Below are 20,775 nucleotides of genomic sequence, written 5' to 3' on the forward strand. Positions count from 1 at the left end.
CCCTCTTTGATGTCAATCCACATCATGTCGTATAAAAATTGACATTTCGGTTGGAAAACACAAATATTAGCTTTTTTATTGTTATTGCTAATGTGAATTTTTTGACTCTATATTTGTAGATGCTTTTAGAGGTTCAAAAAGATAAAAAAATGTAAATTAATACAATTTTAGAATAGTACAACGTGAGAAAATAGAATTTGATGACCGATTTTGAAAATCACCGCAAATCTACAGAGTACAAAATGTAGTTAGCCCTAGTTGATCGCGAAAGAGTAAGCGTTTGATTATAATAAACATATTATTTGTGGGACGATCAAGTAAATTGGCCATTTTATAAACCCAAAGCGGGAAGAAGAAAGACACCACCTCTACCATTTGAAAAATAAAAACCCGACTTCTGCGACAAGCTTTACCAAAATCCCCCTCCAATGGCTCGAAACAAGGTAACAAAACCTCCTCAATTCTTCTTCGTTCTGAAAAATTCTCCAACTAAAAAGCTACTGGCTTTGTTTCCACTCTCCAAATTTCTCATTCCATTTTTCGTTTCGTTTTTCTTCTTCTTGGGGTTCCATTTGATTTGGTCCCTTTTTTATACTCCAAAACTCGGAAAAAACACTCAATTTTCCAGTTTCATATGATACCCAAGTTGTTATTTTCTGCATATGGATTAGGGTTTTGAGGATGCTTAAATTTGGGTAATTTTTGTCAGATTTTAATCTAACAGTTTTTATTTTTATGTATTTGGGGATAGGATGCTATGGTTTTGTTGATTGATGTTAGCCCGTCGATGCACAAAGCTCTTCCGGAGATTGAAAAAGTTTGCTCTATGCTAATAGAGAAGAAGGTAAATGGTTAATTTTTATTGGTTTTAGAAATTTAGAGTAATGGTGCTTTTACAAAGCTGATCGAATTTTCTGTATTTGGCAGTTGATTTACAATAAATATGATGAAGTAGGAGTTGTATTGTTCGGAACCGAAGGTACCCTTTTAGCTTTCTAATAATTAGTTGCAGCAATTACATCATTGTGCTTAATTTTTCTGTGATCTCTAGTTGTTATTTGGCTCTAAATTTAGCTTTTACAGTAACTATTCTAGTAGCATTACTTATTAGTGGTGCTGTTTCATCTCACAGACACTGAAAACGAACTGACAACGGAAGTGGGTGGATACGAGCATGTAGTGGTTTTACAAAATATCAAAGTTGTTGATGGGCATCTTGTTGAAACTCTTCAACAACTCCCACGAGGAACTCATGCGGGTGATTGTATCCTTTTAACTTCTAGTTTTTTTTGGTTGTTGGAAATAGCCTTAGTGTGTGAAAACTTTATTAGCTGCAATTTCTTCTTGGCCTGAACCTTCTGCTGAAAAATTTTCTATTCCTACTTTTGTCCTGCTGTGATTTAAAATATTTATAATTTTCTCATAATCTTTTTTTCACATTCCTTCCATTTGCAATTTCTTTTCTCTAGTTGAATTTTTTCAATAAGAGTTTTGCTGAACTTTTTACATACTCGCACACTAATTATATTCTGTCAGAAAGCATACATTTTCAGGATACATTCTCTCTTTAGTTTGATGAATTTCTTGTCATTTTCATTCGAATCTAAAGGGAGATGCCTTTTAGTATAACTGCATAATCTGTATAATGGCCTACTGAGAGATGGAAAGTTTGGAAGTGCTTAATTATGTGATCATTTTCACGTCCCTGGTGCCTTGACTTTCTGGATAGTTCTTGACGCCATAATTGTTGGGTTGGATATGCTAATTAAGAAATATGGAGAAACATACAAAGGAAAGAAACGCCTTTGTCTGATTACAAATGCTCAATTTCCTACTAAATTTCCACAAGAGGGTACTAAAGAAGAACAAGTCACCACCATTGCCGGTCACATGAATAAACATGGTATGAGAATGGAAAGTATAGTTGTGAGAGGAAAGCTTACTGGGGAAGCTGATAAAAACATAATGGATGAGAATGATAATCTATTGGGTATATTTTCAAAGAAAACATGTGCAAAGTTGGTACATGTTGAGAGTCCAACTTCATTGCTAGGTGCTCTTAGAACTCGAAAGATATCTCCAGTTACAATATTCAGGGGTGATCTTGAGCTTAGCCCCAAAATGAAGATTAAGGTGAGAGCTTTTATGTTTTATCAAAGTAATTCAATGAAGTCTTTTTATCCCGTTGTGCAGAATTATTGTCACACTGCTATTGTGCATGCCAATAAAGTTTTGTGACCTTCACACCTAAGTAATTGCATGAGTTAGAAGTGGATTGTTGAACCACTGTCTACGGCAGAACAGTCAGACCTAAGTAGGCCTATATGTTGATCTACACAAGGGCCTAGTTTCTGGTGGTGGAGCATGTTATGTTCCATTGGCATGAGAGTCAATCTACTAGCTGGTACTCGTAAGCCTGTGCTTGGGTACCCTGTATTGCACATGAAAATGACAGCACCAAAATTTGAATGTTGAGCTTCAGCGACTCATTTCACATGTTACATTGGGACTATGGGTACTTTTTGAGTATATGTTCTGGATGACAGAATTGAATGAACATACAATTGTAACTTTTCTCATCTTAAAGCTTGATGTTGATTCTTGCGTGTCTTAAGTTAACCAATTATATATTTCTTGTATGTTGGTTTTCAATTAATATCATATAGACCGGAGGATAGTGTATTATAAGTTTAGAATTTATTTTTCCAAGAAATTATAATATGTTTGAGAATTTTTTTATGTGTATTGTTTACACATTTAATGGTAAACAGGTATGGGTTTACAAGAAAACATCGGAAGAGAAGTTTCCCACTCTGAAGAAATATTCTGAGAAAGCGCCTCCAACAGATAGATTTGCTACACATGAAGTCAAGGTGGACTTTGAGTATAAAAGTGTTGAAGATCCTAGTAAAGTTGTGCCTCCTGACCAGAGGATTAAAGGTTATCGTTATGGCCCTCAGGTTATTCCCATATCATCTGCTGAATGGGATGCTGTCAAGTTCAAGCCAGAAAAGAGTGTGAAACTTCTGGGATTTTCTGATGCTAAAAATATAATGCGGTAAATTTTTATCTGTTTTAATTTGTCCTTGAATATCAATTGAAATGACAATATTTTTGATATTTTCTTTTCCATTTTTTTGGGGTTCCTGCCCTATGCATAAACATAAATCAAAAGACATTATTACATGAAAGATGTCAATATTTTCATCCCTGAGCCGGGTAATAGAAGGGCCATTCTTGCTGTTTCTGCCCTAGCAAGAGCTATGAAAGATATGAATAAGGTGGCAATTCTGCGCTGTGTTTGGAGACAAGGACAAGGAAATGTTGTTGTGGGGGTCTTAACACCTAATGTCTCGGACAATGACAATATCGTGAGTCTCAAGTCTCAGTATCCATTTTCAGACTGCTTAAAATACCTTTTCGTTTCATGGTTTCCTATTAATTCTGAATGGTTAATTGTATTTATGGGCAGCCTGATTCATTTTACTTCAATGTACTCCCTTTTGCTGAGGATGTTAGGGAGTTTCAATTCCCATCTTTCAGTAACTTCCCAGAATCGTGGCAGCCAAGTGAACAACAGCAAGAGGCTGCAGATGACCTTGTCAAGATGCTTGACCTTGCACCACCTGGCAAAGAGGAGGCTCTCCTGCCTAGCTTAACCCCAAATCCTGTCCTTGAGGTACTTAGTAATGCAATTTTGTCCATTTCAGGTGCTCCTTTCCCTTTGTGGAAATTTTTGAAGAGCTTTAGGGGCTATACAGTATGATTTCTAAAAGAGAAATTGTTTAAAGATGATAATGTGTCTCGCGCACACAAACGAGCACCGGCCACAACGGCTGGAAACTATGACCAATAGAGTCATGACTACTATTTTGCTTGATTAGTCCCTTGCATGACTCTTCTTCACACTGATTTCGGGCTTCCTGGTGTTATTTCCCTTGTTATACATTATGGTTTTTCAGATGAAAACCATTGCAGATTTTGCCCTTTTTTTTCAGCGCTTTTATCGTCACCTTGAGTTGAAGTCAAGGCAACCAGATGCAGTTGTACCTCCACTTGATGAAACTCTTAGGACGATTACTGAACCTGATAAAGAGCTTGTTTCTCAAAACAAGTCTATTATTGATGTCTTTCATAGCCGTTTTGAGCTCAAAGAGAACCCAAAGGTCATTACTCATTATCATCCAGTCAGTTTATATATTTTTGGCAATCCTACCACAGAAATCAAGTTTTATGTGTAACTGGTTTTCAGCTGAAGAAATCAAGTAGGCGATTTTTGCGAGATAAACCATCTGGGTCAAAGGAGGTAGAGGATCATCTTAGCATTACCGATGGACCTAGTAAGGTTGAGAAAATTGGGGACGCTAATCCTGTCCAGGATTTTGAAGCTATGATCAGTCGTAGAGATAGCCCAAAATGGGTTGGTAAAGCAATTAAGGATATGAAAAACAAAATACACGACTTAGTAGAGGACTCTTTTGAAGGGGATAATTATTCAAAGGCACTGGAATGTTTAATTGTCCTCCGCAAGGGTTGTATCCTAGAGCAGGTATGCCCCTTTCTCTCTCATACAAAGTGGAGCTCGTCTTATCTTTGCTGCCATGATTTCCCTCTTAACCTTTTTCTTGTGGAAAAGGACTTTCCTCTTCCCCTAAAAGAAAATAGTACGTGGTTACATCTCTTCATACCTGTCTTATTGACAATAACGAGTCACAGATTGGTGCATGTCTACTTCTGAGTAGAATGGTAAATTATAAAGAAATGTAAAGGAAGACATGTTAAATTGTGATTTACCCCACCTCAGCTTGTAAGGAGGAATGGCTCCTAATGCTCAAGGAGTCACTAGTCAGACACATATTTCACAATGGATGTCAGTACATAGGGGCAAACCTTCGCAGAGTTCTTTCACTTTATATTTAAAGGCCAATTGAAACTAATGTTGTTTCAAATTTACGCCAATTGTCTAGTTAGTTTTGTTTTACAGGTTTGACAACTGTGGTTTATACCTAACAATTGCATATTTAACTTCCGAAAGTTTGTCCTCTGCAGGAACCAAAAGAGTTCAACGATTTCCTGCGCAATCTATGTAAATTCTGCGAGGAGAAAGCCCTTGGCAGTTTCTGTGGATTTCTTGCATCCAAGGAGCTCACGTTGATTTCCAAGAGAGAAGCTATAGACAGGTTACAAATTCCTGTGCTCTTTCCAGTTTTCGCAGTGCATGGTTTCAAGTCATTAACAGTTTTTGTATCGTTTTCGTTACTTTGGCAGCCACTAATTTGATCTTTGTTTCTACATGTTTCACAAAATAGTGAAGTTACGGATGACGAAGCTAAAAGTTTTCTGGTCAAATCAGAGGCAAAATTGGAAGCAATGATTGAGTGATGTAATTGGTGTCTTGTGCTGTATTTGAGATATTTGATAAGAAATACATAAATGAACATAAACCCTAAATCCCTAATTTTGTTTAAGACAAAGGGATTGATCTGTAAAATAACTTGCAATACAAAGTTTGGCTGCCTATTAAGTTTCATACCCTTTTCTTGTTCTGCATATCTCGTTTATTTTTGTTCCTTGATTCTCTTTTAATTTATTGAATTTGAAGACTATAAATAAAGAGTGAAAATCGTTTTCCTTCTTTAATTTATAAACCCAATGGAATCGCAACTCATTAATCATAACTTTCCTCTTTTCTTTAAAGAAGGGAAAATTGGAACTTAAAGAAAATTTCAACCTTAGAGAATCGTTTCTTTCGCCTAAATTTGTAGGAAAGTTTGAGTTTTGTTTCCCTTAGAGTCATGGGGAAAACTCTATAGGCTAGAGACTCACATCCTTCACCTATACACACACACACACAACATTGTTTAACCATCCTTCATCTACCCTTTCTTTCGCTCAGTTCAGATTTTTTAAGTTTTTGATCATCGAATCCATGGCTTTCGTAAAAATTGCCGTCATATTCTTCTTCTTCTCAATGGCATTGACTCTTTCTAAAGGCTACATCGATTTTGGTAATTTCTATTAACGTACAAAAGTTCGAATATCTCTTACCGTAATTTAATGTAAACTATATCTTGTATAAAAAAATCCTTCGTAAAATCGTAAGTTGATGAACATTGAATCTTTCTGACAAATTAATCAGATTTTATTAATTGATTTATATATTTATTAATAATTCTATTAACATGCAGAACATGCATGCATTCGTAAAAACGTTCACATAGAGCAAGCAGTCCAAGATTCAGAGCCGCCAGATGATCGAATCTCCGGTTACTCGGACGAGATCAAGGTCAGCAGAACGTCACCAAATCCGAGTTCGACCGGAGGAGCTTCTCACGATCGATCTGCAGGATTACCGAGTTGCTATTTGCGGTGGCTCTGTTGATAGTTAAGTTGTTTTCAAATTTCCTTGGCTGTCATTGTATTGTCTTATATGACAAGTGTAAGGTCTAGATCCATTTACTTTTGTAGGTCTCGTATGTCCTTGTATTAGAGACGTATTGATGACCTACTATGTATGGTTAAGATTGGATTCAGTGCCTAAGGGAATGTAAGGGAATGTTGGCTATATGCTGTGCAATGATCAGAGCAGCCGCAATCATCAATATTTGCAAAAGTTTCTCTTGAAGAAAGCATCAAGTTTTTTCCCTTCTTTCCTTCATATTTCAAAACTAAACTAGAAATTAAACACTCAAGTCCTAAAATTTATCACGCTCAGCCGTAGGACCTGAATTTATAACCACTCTTTCCTTGCCGTCATCTTTGCATTTTTTTTAGAAAAGATTACTTTTAGTGTAATTTTTGCATTTTATTTTGCTCCTGAATGTTTTATGATTCATTCGAATTTAAATGTCACTCGATTTTGCCACTTAGTATTACGATTTAGTGATATTCTTTTTCACTTGTAAATGAAGGGTCTTAGGTTTAATTCTCACGAAAGGCGAAGTTACCATATTATTATGGTAAATCTATTGTAAGGTTTAGCCCACCTCCCATCCCAACTCTTAGTGTTGATACTATCGTTTATTCAAAAAAAATGTCACTCGATTTCAATTTTGTGTAAAATTTTGGTTGAATTAATAATTCAATTTTTTTTTAGGTAGCGCTATAGATAGTTAGTTGTAGGCTGGAGAGGAATCCGTGGGTATTGAACCCGTAACAAGTTGCATAGGTATGATTGCTTTCCGCCACTGCAGTAAAACAACATTCATGAATCAATTACCAAATGTTTGGTGCAATTTATGTAGAGTTGGATTTTACTTGGTTTTGACTTCTTGTTAGTTCAATTGAATATGTAGGACTCCCGTGCGAGGACAAACCGGTGAACCTACCAGCTGGAGAGCAGTTCATTCCAGGTGAGTTTGAAGCGATATTATGCTCATTACAAGCCACATTCTCTTGCCAAACAATCCGGCACGTTAATGTTGTCAAATTGTTAGTATAAATCCTTACTTTGGTGGGTACTGGATACTTATCGAATGTGCGGTACAAATTCACAGCCAGGCAATGTAACATGCCAGATATAACCCCTTTAAAAATGCTGCCTATGTTTCCAAGGTTCAATAAATTAAGCCTATTTTTAATGATTGAGTTGCAGAGTTCAAGTGTTTGAATCATCTTCATTTTGTTCCGGTGTTGGTCGATGGGGATACAGTGGTTTCAGACTCCTTTGCAATATTGCTGGTTAGTGTAGTTTGTTGGGAAATGGATCATCTGTTTCCAGTTTTTAAAGGTTTACTTGTGCCTCTAATTGTTCTGTTATTTGGGTACAATGTGCTTATAAGGAGTTGTGCTACTCCCCATATTTCTAATTAGTTTTTGTGGGACTTCCAACTTCCTTCATTAATAGCCCGTTGGGTGCAACTACCAAAGATTGCTAGTTATTGATGCTCACACTCGTTATTTCTTTTCTCATATGTAGCCCTCGAGGCGTTGCTGAAACGATTTTGATAGCAGATACGCCACAGGAGATGTCGTGTATATGGTCTCTAATCTGAACACTCAGTGATTCTTATTTACATTTCTTTAACTGCAATCTTATCTTAATTCTTTTAGTTTGAACAAATCTGAACCAGCAAACTGCTTCTAACCCAAGACTTTGTTGGATGACATCAATAGTGTCAATTTGATATCTCCACGATGCTTGGATGTCTATGTACATGGAATAGAGCTTTCTTTTCCTTTTTTTTTCTCTTCACAAAATCGTTTTGTCGCCCAATGGAACTCGTTTTATCACCCATTTGACCTCTTTAGAGTATAACTAACCAATTAAAGGGGTTTAATTGCAGGCTGACGTGTTCTTAGCCCCACAGATAGTTGTAGCTACCACAAGGTTTAATATTAACATGGTAAAATCTTTCCACTTATTTATTTGCCAGCTTTATATTTTGTACATTTGAGTACCAGTAGTTTCACTCCGCTCTTTGTTCGTTGTATATGTGCGTATATGTCTGTTAGAAACACAACTTTTGGGGCAACTCTTAACTGTTTCTATAGTTATTTCCCCCCTCTAAAAGAATCGTTTCGCACCACTTTCTTCAGTATCAGCCAACATTATACTTATTTGGGTCCATAACGTTTGCAACATTATTTTTTTTGGTACAGTCCAAGTTCCCCACTTTAAGTAGGCTGCATGAATCACACAAGATTTTACCAGAATTCGAAGCTTCATTACCAGAAAGGCAACCTGATGCTGTGCATTAAGTCTTGAACTTCACCGCCATATTACTAGCAGCAGGTTGATATTTATTGCTTTATCTATACTGGCATTTGTGTTATCATACCAAAATAAAATCAAACTTGAAACATTGGTTGCTTCTGTCGTAAGAGTATGAGTATAATTCTTACAAGTATTGGGATAATTGATATTATAAAGAAGTCTAAATCATGTTGACAAGAGTTAATCCAATCATATTGGTATATTGAGGACTCTTGTGTTTGCTCATTTATAGGACTCATACTAATATAAGGAATGCAATCTTGTATTCCTTGTAGGATTGTAATAGGGCAATCTATGTTTAGTATAAAAACATAAGCCACTGCTCTGACAAAATATACACTCAATATTGAACTAAGATCTATTGTTAGTTTGAGAACTTTTGGTTTTGCAAGAGAGGAGAAGGTGCATTGTTTGAAGTCTGATTTGGCTTCTTCTTCTACTGCTTTTTACGGGTTAGTTTGTCATTATGTTTATCGAATTGTGATTTTAGTACTTGTATAAATTTGTGGTTCATGAGCATAATCTCTTAACTTTTATTTTTGATAAGTTTAATCTTACATGTGGTATCAGAGCCTAAGATTTTGTTCTTGAATTCAAATTGAAAGTATTAAATTTAAAGAGCGAAAGACGTGATGGTAATTTAGCATGGGTCAAGCTTAGTTTGTGAGAAAATCTATAGGGCTTGAATTAAGTTTGTTGTAAACATATCATTTTTGCCACGTTACAGTTTTGTAATTTTTGCAGTTGTTGCCAAACGAATGATGGCTAAGTGTTGAATTCAATTTGATAGAATTGATCTATTAATTTTGTACGGCTATTAATTTTTCTTCTGTGAATTTGGTTCCATGATAATCAATTTTTATAATATTAATCAAGGATTCATAAGGTGGTTATGGAATGTGAGCACATGAGCTATTGTTGTTGTCAATTATCCGTGGCTTTTCGTGGGTCTAATCGGTTTGAATTAATGAATGTGATACTAAAGATGTGCATATAAAATATGCCTTGTACAGACCAAATATAAGTACGATAAAAGGAAGATGAAATCTTGATTTGGAGACATTATTAAGTTGTTTGTTTGTGCAAGAGATATTAACGTTCATAATTTGTCTTTTATTTATTTATGAGAATTTGTGTTGACGGGATTCTGGCCGATAACTTTGATGATGATATTGGTTCGGCGAACTTATAACAATGGAGATATACTTCGATAATCTGCAATAGCGGGGGATCCACGTGAATCTAGAATGATGGCAATCCGCATAGATAGTTCTCAAGCATTGATGGATAGTTTGTTTTGTTGATGCGGAGTCGAGGAATCTCAGTTGGGTTGACGAATATAGGTCCAGTGATACATCCGGGTAACTCAGTTCACTGTTTCATGCATGATTAAATGTTCTCCATATGCATGATTATAGTGTGATGAGTTGGAGCATAATGAATTAGGGCTTTTGCTATTTCGAGTATGCTTGTTTATTTATATATATTGTGAAGGCATGATTAAACTCAAAATCCCTATAGATGCCAACTTGTGATTTATGGAATCATCTTTTGTTGCATAAATAAAATAGTGTAGGTCTATATATTCTCTTTTATTAAAGAGTCTATGGTTATGCATTGTTTCATGTATGAATCTTGATATAAATTGCGGGGAGTGGCACATGCACATCTTATTGTCAATTTTTGATTTTCAATTGGTTTGATTTATATCAAGTTTAGGTTGGAATGGATTTGACTACATATCATATGCCAGTCGGCAGGTATTATAAAGCAACAAATACAAATGCATATATAAAGTGGATACCAATTGCTTTGTGATTTATATATAATAGCATATATGAATGAAATCTGTATGCATATGGAGATAGCATTTGTGCATTAATTGTTTAAAAAAAATAAAATTCTCATGATATCTCCATGTTTGATTCGGCATACAACTTTGGCATTTGATTAATTACAAGATCAATAAGAGTTTTGCATTGCTTAATTTTCTTGTAATAAAGCAAAGATAAATATGTGAGCATCCATAAATTTTTCGAATATCAATTACTGTGAATACGTCAATTGGTTTTTGGGTTTTATGCTAACATTAGTTTGGGATGGAATTTGAGGCTTACGGTATTATTACAGTTTTAAGTATGTGACATATTGCTTTATCGATTTGTGCATAGACATTGTAATTATGGGCATGCGGTTTTATCTCTATATCAAACAGAACTTGCATAAGTTTCTTTGCATATTGATGCATGCATACAAGAAAATATATGAACAGATGAATGAACATATGTATGTGAAATATGTTTTTGGCTGGAATCGTTATGGTGCATATATGGCGGATCTGTATACAATGGTGTATTTTGGGTTTTATTTTGTAGTGATATTATTTTCATTAGTTGACCCAAATTAGATTTTGTGGTGATATATATTGATCTTAGCCTTAATATTTTACTTGTATGATTATATAGGTCAAGTTATAAATTTTGAGACTTAGCTTGTGCCATCTATATATAGGGATGATAAACAAATTAGCTTATGTGAGCTGTTGTCTATATTTTTGTACAACACAAATTGACATTGCCGAATGCATATTGATTTAATTTTGAATTCATAAGAAAGCCTGTGCTTCTTGTATTGTGAAAATTATGGAGTTTAAGATGCATGCTTATTGTATATGTATATTTGTGATTTCATTTATGATGCATGCTTCCGCTATTATGTTTTGGTTGAAATCACAAATAGGGAGGAAGATGAACTTTGAGTTGTCTAGAAGATATAGTGGTCTTGATTATCTCGTTTTAATCAAGACATATTGTTGTGATATATATCTAGACATTATCAAAATTTGGTTGATCTTGCTCGATGGATATTGAACTAGTTAGGATCAAATTGAATGCAAAAATATTGTGCTTGCTATTCTGATTTTGATCGTCGTTGAAATTGGTAATTTTGGGTTTATGTGAGATAAGTTTTTCCGAATGGATTGTGACTATCTTTTGATACATAGACAATTTGCATAATGGTTTAGGTGTATATGACTAAACTGAGATTATGCAATTGGTGAGGAATCGGGAACCAATTGGTTCATATCTCTGGTTTCTTTATTGGTTGTGTAGTACATTCTGCTTATGCTTAAGTGGGAGAATCATATGTTAGAATGTAAGCATAAGGCTAAGAGTTAGGCCGGCCATTATAATTCATTTGGTTGAATTATTTGTGTTACTTAATTTGTTTAAGTAATGAGAAGGATCCTATATATCGGTTAGCATTCAAAAGGAAACGAATTTGGTTTCCATATGAATTTTGATTCGTCATTCATTGTATTGGAATGATTTTTTAGTTAATATAGTTGCTATACCACATCTTTTACTTAACTTGGTTGTGTTAAGTATGGCCTCGATAAGTGGGAGCAAATTGGTTTGGTTTTGCTATATTGGTTCACATAATTACAAAGTGCAAAATAAGTATGTTGTGACTTTTGAGTTAATTCTGTGATGTAACAGAAATGATTCTTAAGTTCAATACTTTAAAATGCATAGGTAAGTTGTATGTGAGGTTAAACTTTTGTTATCCAAAAGATTTGGTGATCACTTCTATGAATATGATGAAGCTGTTGATTGGATCATAACTGTGCTATTCATACAATTATGAATAATTTTAAGTTAACAGCCTACTGTCAAGAATGTTTGGTATTTTTGATATAAATTTTGGGCTATATGAGTGAGAGTAGACGTCTTGGTTTACTTTTGAGCTTAGATACATTGCTATGAACATGAACTGGACATTGTGATTTGTAAGTTAAATCTGTATTTTGTGTTGCAGAGGCAATTATAAATTCATTGTTTTGGTATATGTAAGTGTGTTGATGAATGACTTATGCGATCACCTTTATAATAATTTGAGATGATTTTTGATTGTGATGAATCATACTCAAGTGGGAGAATGTAAGAGTATGAGTATGATTCTTACAAGTCTTGGGAAAATTGATATTATAAAGAAGTCTAAATCATGTTAACAAGAGTTAATCCAATCATATTGGTATATTGAGGACTCTTGTGTTTGCTCGTTTATAGGACTCATACTGATATAAGGAATGCAATCTTGTATTCCTTGTAGGATTGTAATAGGGCAATCTATGTTTAGTATAAAAACATAAGCCACTGCTCTGATAAAATATACGCTCAATATTGAACTAAGATCTATTGTTATTTTGAGTACTTTTGGTTTTGCAAGAAAGGAAAAGGTACACTGTTTGAAGTTTGATTTGGCTTCTTCTTCTACTGCTTTTTACGGGTTAGTTTGTCATTATGTTTATCGAATTGTGATTTTAGTACTTGTATAAATTTGTGGTTCATGAGCATGATCTCTTCACTCTTATTTTTGATAAGTTTAGTCTTACATTTGTAACAATTGCATCGGTCGATCGTGGTTGTGCTGGTCGTTTGTGTAACAATGATATGTCAATTGTTTCTATTTCTTTGTAAGAGACCATCACTTGAATTCTTCGTATGATCAAATGTATTGGTATGAACTGAAAGAACGTAAATATCTATTTCCGAAAGGTTAATTCTAGGGAGACCAAAATTTAGGCCAAATTTGCAAATTAAATGATGTGTCATCAATAGGAAGTAAGCATGTTAATCAATGCTTAAGTAATAATCCAATTATCAACAACCACATCATTTGTTTACAAATTTGGTTTAAAAATTTGGTCTCCCTAGCATTATCCTTTTCAAAATCAAACAAAATACCTAAACATACAAACAAATTCAACCATCCCATTCTTTAGTACAACTTCAGTCTCTCTCTAACTCCTGCATTCTAGCTTGTCACCTTTGTAAAGTTGACAACTTTTATAGTGAAGATGAGGAAAGTAGAATATTAGTCTAAAGTAGAATATTGTTTCCACTGGCACTACAATCCCCTTCTTCACAATTTATATTAGTCTAAAGTAGAATATTGTTTCCACTGGCACTACAATCTAGTGGTATTAATTCTTACATACTGGTTAGGTGGGTTGTCAAAGTTTGACTTGCTTGAATGGTGAGTGTGATATCTAAATTGTTATGCATTGTCTATTGTGTTTTTATAAAAATAGAAAGTGAAATATCGTTGATATAAATAAAATAAAAGTGAGAGCGCACAACCCATTTTATCATGTGCATTGATTTCATTTAATTTATTCAATTTAATAGTTAAAAATAAAAAAAGGTGTTTGTGTCACTCAGTACTACAGTCTAGTTGTAATTCTCTTCACTTGTAAGTGAGAAGTCTTAGGTTTGATTGTTGCCAAAGATGAATTTGAACCGTATTATTGTTTGTTCAAAAAAAAAAAAAAAAAAGGTTTGAAAGAAGCTAAAAAGAGTATAAAAATCACGTTCCAAAGAAAAAATGGCTACAACTATGTGAAAAAAAAAACCTATGGTCACAATACCGATAGCTTGTTTTCCTTTTACTTCATGCTCCATTTATGGCCTTTGTTTTAAACCTATTATTATTATAACACAGTTTGGCTGCCATTTTAAGATTGCATTTTCTTCACTTGCAAGTAAAATATTTTAAGTTCGAATCCTATAAATGGCAAGTTTGATACTATTTTATTCCTCACTTTTAGTGTAAACATATTATTGTATAAAATAAAAGTACAAAGGTGCCAATTAGGTATAATACTCCAGTAATCAAGAAAATGTTCTAGAGTGAATTTGCTCAACAAACAACTATAGTAAATCCTTATGTGGCTATCACATGTATGAAAGCACCAAAAGACAGCTATTATATTTGTAACAAAATGGTAGACGCAACATATTTGTATTATCTCTCTCCTCTTTTACCCATCACCATCATACATCTCTCATCTTTCACCCATCACATTCATCTCTCTATCTTCTCTGTCCCTTTTTACAGGCTCTCTCACTCTCTTTTCTCTCTCTGTCTTCTCTCTCCCTTTTTACGTCTCTCTCTTTCTCTCTTATAGCCGCTATAAAGCCTCTCCACAAGAGAGCAAGAGAAGGATCACAACCAAGAATACTCTCTTCACTAGCAAAAGAGTGACACCCATAACCAAGAGATGGAGACAATTATAGAAGACAGGGTAAACATGGGCGAAACGAGAGAATAGGTAAAGAAGAATTGTTGCCAACCCCAAGATTAAAGGTGGTGATCAATGGTGAAGGATTGTTCTTTGATTTTCTTCCAATGGCTAGTAGATACGCTACATATTGGTATTGCATAATTTTAGGAAGACCAAATTTTTCAACCAAATTTTCAAACTAGATGATGTGTCACTAATAAGAAATAAGCACGTAAATCGAACTTAATTTAATAATCCGATCATGAACAACCTCATAAGTTGGTTTACAAATGATTAAAATAAAGTTAATTAACAAAAACAAGTAGTCTTGAAACCTAATAAAGCTAAACTATAACATGCAAAGAGACAATAGTCAATCTCTAGTACAACTTCATCTTCCCTAAAACTCTATTCTAACTTGTCACCCTTGCATAGTGGATTTTCTTGGCTAAAACATCTCTCCCAGCCTGCTTGAGATCCAAAATGCATGAATGTTCTTCTGGGTCTGTGCATCCCACAAAACACACCACCACTAGCGGCACTGAAATCCCAACACTCCAACCTTTTCGTTGTAGCTTTGGCACCTATTTTTGTCTGTCACACCGACACTTGATTCGATATCATTGTTCCCATATTATGATCATTAGAAACTAGTGAAGTAACTGATGAAGTTTGAAAAAAAGGCGAGGAGAAATTCCGCTAACGAAGGAACCCAGATTAAGTTTTTCCTTCGAGGTCACGTCGGCTGATGCTGCAGTGTTCATATTTTCTTGATTTAGATGATCTTCATTGTAGAAAAACCAATTAGGTTTTCTATGTTTATTTCTTAATGAGGTTTACAACGCACACTTATATACATGAGTGCATGCTAAAATAGGTAAGAATAAGTTGACTTACAAGAACAGAAACTAAATATTACAATGATACTTTCCTATACAGCTGCTATGTGACCAAATCTTCATCCTTGATTCTTGCAATCTTTAACACTCCCCCTCAAGTTGGAGTGTATGTTGATTACACTCAACTTGCTAAGAAGACTTTCAAACTGGGAGGTACTCAGTGCCTTGGTGAATAAGTCTGCCAATTGTTGTAGAGTTCGTACATGAGCAGTTTGGACAACTCCTTCTTGTATCTTTTCTCGAACCAAATGACAATCGATTTCGATATGTTTTGTCCTTTCATGGAACACAGGGTTGGATGCAATATGAAGTGCAGCTTGGTTATCACAAAACAAAATAACTGGCTGTGAATGATCGACACATAAATCACTAAACACATACTTCAACCAAGTTATCTCGCAACATGTAGATGCTATGGCTCTATATTCTGCCTCCGCTGTTGATCTCGCTACTGTGGTTTGTTTCTTTGTTTTCCAAGATATGAGTGAATCTCCAAGCATGATGCAATACCCCGAAACTGACCTTCTTGTGTCTTTGCATTTTGCCCAATCTGCGTCACAATATGCTTTCAACTGAAGTGAGCTTGTTGAGTGAAGCATGATGCCTTGCCCTGGTGACCCTTTTATGTACCTCAAAACTTGGTGCGCTGCATCTAAATGCGGCAGTCTAGGCTTGTCCATGAATTGACTTAAAATGTGGACAGAGTAAACAAGATCTGGCCGTGTTATTGTCAAATAAATTAGACGTCCAACAAGTCTTCTATATGCGGATGGGTCTTCCAGTAACTCTCCATCTGTTTGTGTGAGTGTCAAGTTTTGATCCATGGGAAACCGTGCCGGCCTTGCTCCAAGAAAGCCAGTATCCTCCAACATATCTAAGGCATACTTTCGTTGTGATAATGAGATACCTTGAGATGACCTTGCAACTTCGATGCCCAGAAAATACTTCAATTTTCCTAGGTCTTTGAGTTTGAATTTGTTAGCCAAGAACTCCTTTGTCTTCTCAATAAATGGTAAATCGTTGCCTGCCAATATCACATCATCCACATACACTAGAATAGTAGTAAGGCTGGTACCTTTGGATCGGACGAACAAAGAATAATCCGCATTGGATTGGCGATAACCTGCGGCCTTGAGTGCAGAAGAAAGCTTAAGGAACCATTGTCTCGAGGCCTATTTAAGCCCATAGAAAGACTTCTGAAGTTTGCATACTCGTGTCTCCCCCTTTCGTCCGTATCCTGGTGGAAGTCGCATGTAAACATCCTCAAGTAAATCGCCATGGAGGAAAGCATTATTGACGTCAAGTTGATACAAATGCCAACCTTTGGCAGCAGCAACAGCAAGCAATAATCGAACTGTGACTAATTTAGCAACAGGAGCAAATGTCTCGATGTAATCGAGGCCTTCGACCTGTGTATAACCTTTGGCAACCAAGCGTGCTTTGTAGCGTTCCACTAAGCCATCAGGATTGAGTTTGACTTTGTAGACCCATTTGCAGCCGATGGGTTTCTTCCCAGAAGGAAGTGGTTGAAGGGTCCAGGTGTGGTTGGCTTCAAGAGCAGTAACCTCATCGCGCATGGCTTGGCACCATTTGGGATCCTGGATAGCCTGCAGGTAAGTGTGGGGCTCTTTGACAAGGGAAAGAGATGTGGTGAAGGCATAGTGAGTGGGAGACAAGCGAGCATAAGTTAAAGAGTGAGAAAGAGAGTGAGAGGTACTACCTTTATGTGAGCCAACGGTAGAGGCCGATGATTGGTGAGGACGAGAAGGCAGTGGGACACCAACATGAAATTGTTGAAGGTAAGAAGGTGGCCGAGTGATGCGGAAAGATGAACGTCGGGAGAGTTGGGGTGGTAGGGTTGGTTGTATGTCAACTGGAGAAGGAATGGGGTTTGGAGGTGGAGGTATGGTAGCAGGTGTGGGTACAAGAGGGTCGGGAATGGTGTCTCTGGGAGAAGAAGTGTCGTCGACGATGGGAGGGGGAGGTGTGGTACTGGGCGGATCAAAAGAGAGATTATCCATGTGAGATAGATAGGGTAAGGTTGGTTGAGGGTTGGTATCAGAGTGTGGTGTGGAAGAAGGAGTATAGGGAAAGGTATGTTCACAAAAAAGTACATCACGTGAGACAAAAATTTGACGTGTGTTAAGATCATAGACTTTGTACCCTTTCTTGCCATAGGGGTAACCAAGAAATATGCATGGGGTAGACCTCGCATCAAATTTGGACGGATGATATGGGTGCGTGGATGCAAAACATAAACATCCAAAAACTTTCAAATGTGAGTATTTAGGTGGTTTATGGAACAAAAGGTCGTGAGGTGTTTTACCATACAAGACGATGGTGGGCATACGATTGATGAGATAAACTGCAGTGAGTATGGCTTCTCCCCAGAAATTGGTAGGTAAGTTTGCTTGAATAAGTAATGCCCGGGCAACGTTGAGGAGGTGACAATGTTTACGTTCAACCACGCCATTTTGTTGTGGAGTGGCAACACAAGTGGTTTGATGGATAATACCCTTGGTCGAGTAGAATGCAGCAAGATTAAATTTGGGACCATTGTCACTCCTAATGGTCTTCACTTTGTGAGAAAACTGGTTTTCAACGAGATTGATAAAACTTGTCAAATAATGTCGTGTGTCAGATTTGTGTTTCATTAAGTAAATCCAAGTGGAACGAGTGTAGTCATCAACAATGGTGAGGAAATAATGTGCTCCAGTGAGTGAAGCAACACGAAACCCCCCCCCAAATATCCATATGTAATAGTTCAAAAGGTTTACTAGTTGAAATGGAACTTAATGAAAACTGAGATCTTGTTTGTTTGGCTAAAGGACACACAAGACAATTATTCGAAACAAAAGAACCAATAATATTTTTAGGAAGTGAAGTATGATGAAGGGCTTTGTCAGAGAGATGCCCTAGGCGTTGATGCCAGAGTTGGGATGAAGCTTTCGTAACAACATGACAAGTGGACAAAGTGGGTCTCCCGTTGGTGTCATCCAAGAAGTATAGGCCTTCTCGCTCAGTCCCCGTCCCAATCATCTTCCCTGAACGAAGGTCCTGAATCACACAAAAGTAACTTAGAAAAATGGTGATGCATGAGGACTGATAGGCAAGTTTACTGATAGAGATGAGGTTGAGTTGGAACGTGGGGACACAAAGGACATCATGTAAGATAAAATCTGGGGAAAACTGCATGGTTCCTATATGTGTCACAGTAGCATAAGAACCATCTGGTAGTTTTACGGTTTTATTGTTAACAGGCACAAAAGATGTCAGCAAAGTGTGTGAGGAAATTATGTGGTCTGTGGCACCGTTATCCAAGATCCATGATGACTTCTGATCATGAGAAGTGAAAGGAAAGCTTTACCTGAGAGATCATTTAGAGAGGAAATTTTACCAATGTTGTTTGCCTTGGCTTTATTGCCATTGAGCATGGTCAAGATCTGCTTGCATTGGTCAGGTGTAAAAGGGAAAGAATTTCCCAAATCTTGCCTTTCAAGGTTGCTTGAAATGTTATTTCCTCTCGGTCGCTGCTGTTTAGAATGACTTCTTTGTTGCTCCGGATCTGTCCTTTTAAGCCTTCGACAATAATCTATCGTATGACCCTTCCATCCACAATAATCACACTTTAAATGGGCACGACAATCTTCAGAGGTGTGATTATCTTTGTTGCAACGAGTACATTTCATATCAGCACCCTTCTTGCTAGAATCTGGTCCTCTTGCAGCAAAGGCAGCAGCTTCCTGAACTGGCGATTTTCCTGTGGTGGTGTTGTGCTGCTTCTCATGTCGTAGCACAAGGGAGTATACTTTGTTGACGGGAGGAAGTGGATCCATCAACAGAATTTGATCCTTTGTTGCACTGAATGTTTCATTAAGTCCCATAAGAAATTTAATTGCCTTTTGATTTTGCTGGAATGCCAACACATGTTGCAAAGTGTTGTAGTCGCAATCGGGTAGGCTAATCGCAGCATCTCTCTCATCCCACAACACCTTGAGTTTGGTGAAGTAGGAACTTACGGTTATTGCTCCTTGAACACAATCATGAATTGCACTTTCAATATGGTATAACTGCATATTGTTTGTTTGAGAAAACCGTTCTTTCAAGTCTTCCCAAACTTGGTATGCGAGGTCATAGTAAATGACGCTTGATTGAAGTCCTGGTGATATTGAATTTACCAACCATGTTTTAACCAGGCTGTTACATCGAACCCACTAATGCAAGTCTGCTGCAGCAACCTTTTGTTCTGGTTTCTTGAAGGTTCCATCAACAAAACTAAGTTTGTTTTTGGCTTTTAATGCACCGATCATCGCCCTGCTCCAAGTGTTGTAGTTGTCTGGAGTGAGCGGCTGAGAAACGAGCATCATTCCCGGCTGATCGGAATGATGCAGGTAATAAGAATGATTAACGTCAAACGTGGTTCCCTCCATTGAACCAGAGGGCTTGAGTTTGTCATCGTTCTCTGCCATGATAGGCGGCTAGGGTTTGTTATTTTCTTTGGTCCCAAGATTAGTGCTCCGGTACCATGTAGAAAAACCAATTAGGTTTTCTATGTTTATTTCTTAATGAGGTTTACAACGCACACTTATATACATGAGTGCATGCTAAAATAGGTAAGAATAAGTTGACTTATAAGAACAGAAACTAAATATTACAATGATACTTTCCTATATAGCTGCTATGTGACCAAATCTTCATCCTTGATTCTTGTAATCTTTAACATTCATAGCATTTGGAGCACAGGTTCTTGTTTTCCACAGAGCCATAGAACCCACAGCCGCTTGCACACATTGGAGGCTCCATACTTGATATGTCAACTTTGTGTTAAGCGTTGATATGCACCAGCAATAAATATTGTATTATACGCAAAACAAGACAATCCAGATTCTTCGTCTTCTCTTCTTTTCTTCTTCTTGTTATACGAACGATATGTTTGTGGTTATATAAGGAAGGGTGGCGGTGGGAGACTACTGCAGGAGGTTTACCTTTTAGAGTTGTATTTCTATTTCTCGTAAGAAGAAAAACCCTAACCTCACTTGGTAGTTCTATTTCTAGAAGCTTCCACGTTCTTCTTTGTCGATATTCTACGAACT

The 20,775-nt window shown here is 36.4% G+C and overlaps 2 protein-coding genes and 1 long non-coding RNA gene across 3 annotated transcripts; 2 read left to right on the forward strand and 1 right to left on the reverse strand.

The window, feature by feature from the left end:
* Positions 1-271: 271 nt before the first annotated feature.
* Positions 272-5,530, forward strand: LOC125469520 (ATP-dependent DNA helicase 2 subunit KU80). The gene is made up of 12 exons (XM_048566922.1): positions 272-443; positions 752-844; positions 928-979; positions 1,133-1,264; positions 1,730-2,133; positions 2,772-3,058; positions 3,176-3,371; positions 3,473-3,679; positions 3,999-4,166; positions 4,253-4,549; positions 5,050-5,180; positions 5,310-5,530. The coding sequence occupies exons 1-12, from the start codon at positions 429-431 to the stop codon at positions 5,380-5,382; spliced, it is 2,055 nt and encodes a 684-aa protein (XP_048422879.1). The 5' UTR covers positions 272-428; the 3' UTR covers positions 5,383-5,530.
* A 2,385-nt stretch (positions 5,531-7,915) lies between these two features.
* LOC125469435 lies at positions 7,916-8,802 on the forward strand. The gene is made up of 3 exons (XR_007251742.1): positions 7,916-7,981; positions 8,286-8,345; positions 8,602-8,802. It is a non-coding gene; the product is annotated as an uncharacterized LOC125469435 (long non-coding RNA).
* A 9,899-nt stretch (positions 8,803-18,701) lies between these two features.
* Positions 18,702-20,151, reverse strand: LOC125469453. Its single transcript, XM_048566798.1, has 3 exons — positions 19,986-20,151; positions 19,050-19,841; positions 18,702-18,739 (listed from the first exon to the last, which is right to left on the reverse strand). The coding sequence occupies exons 1-3, from the start codon at positions 20,149-20,151 to the stop codon at positions 18,702-18,704; spliced, it is 996 nt and encodes a 331-aa protein (XP_048422755.1).
* Between the last annotated feature and the right edge of the window lie 624 nt (positions 20,152-20,775).

Source organism: the organism of the source record quoted next, unplaced genomic scaffold, assembly GCF_019419815.1.
Source record: "Pyrus x bretschneideri cultivar Hongxiangsu unplaced genomic scaffold, Pyrus_bretschneideri_v1 Contig43, whole genome shotgun sequence".
In the NCBI taxonomy this organism is placed as follows: domain Eukaryota; kingdom Viridiplantae; phylum Streptophyta; class Magnoliopsida; order Rosales; family Rosaceae; genus Pyrus; species Pyrus x bretschneideri.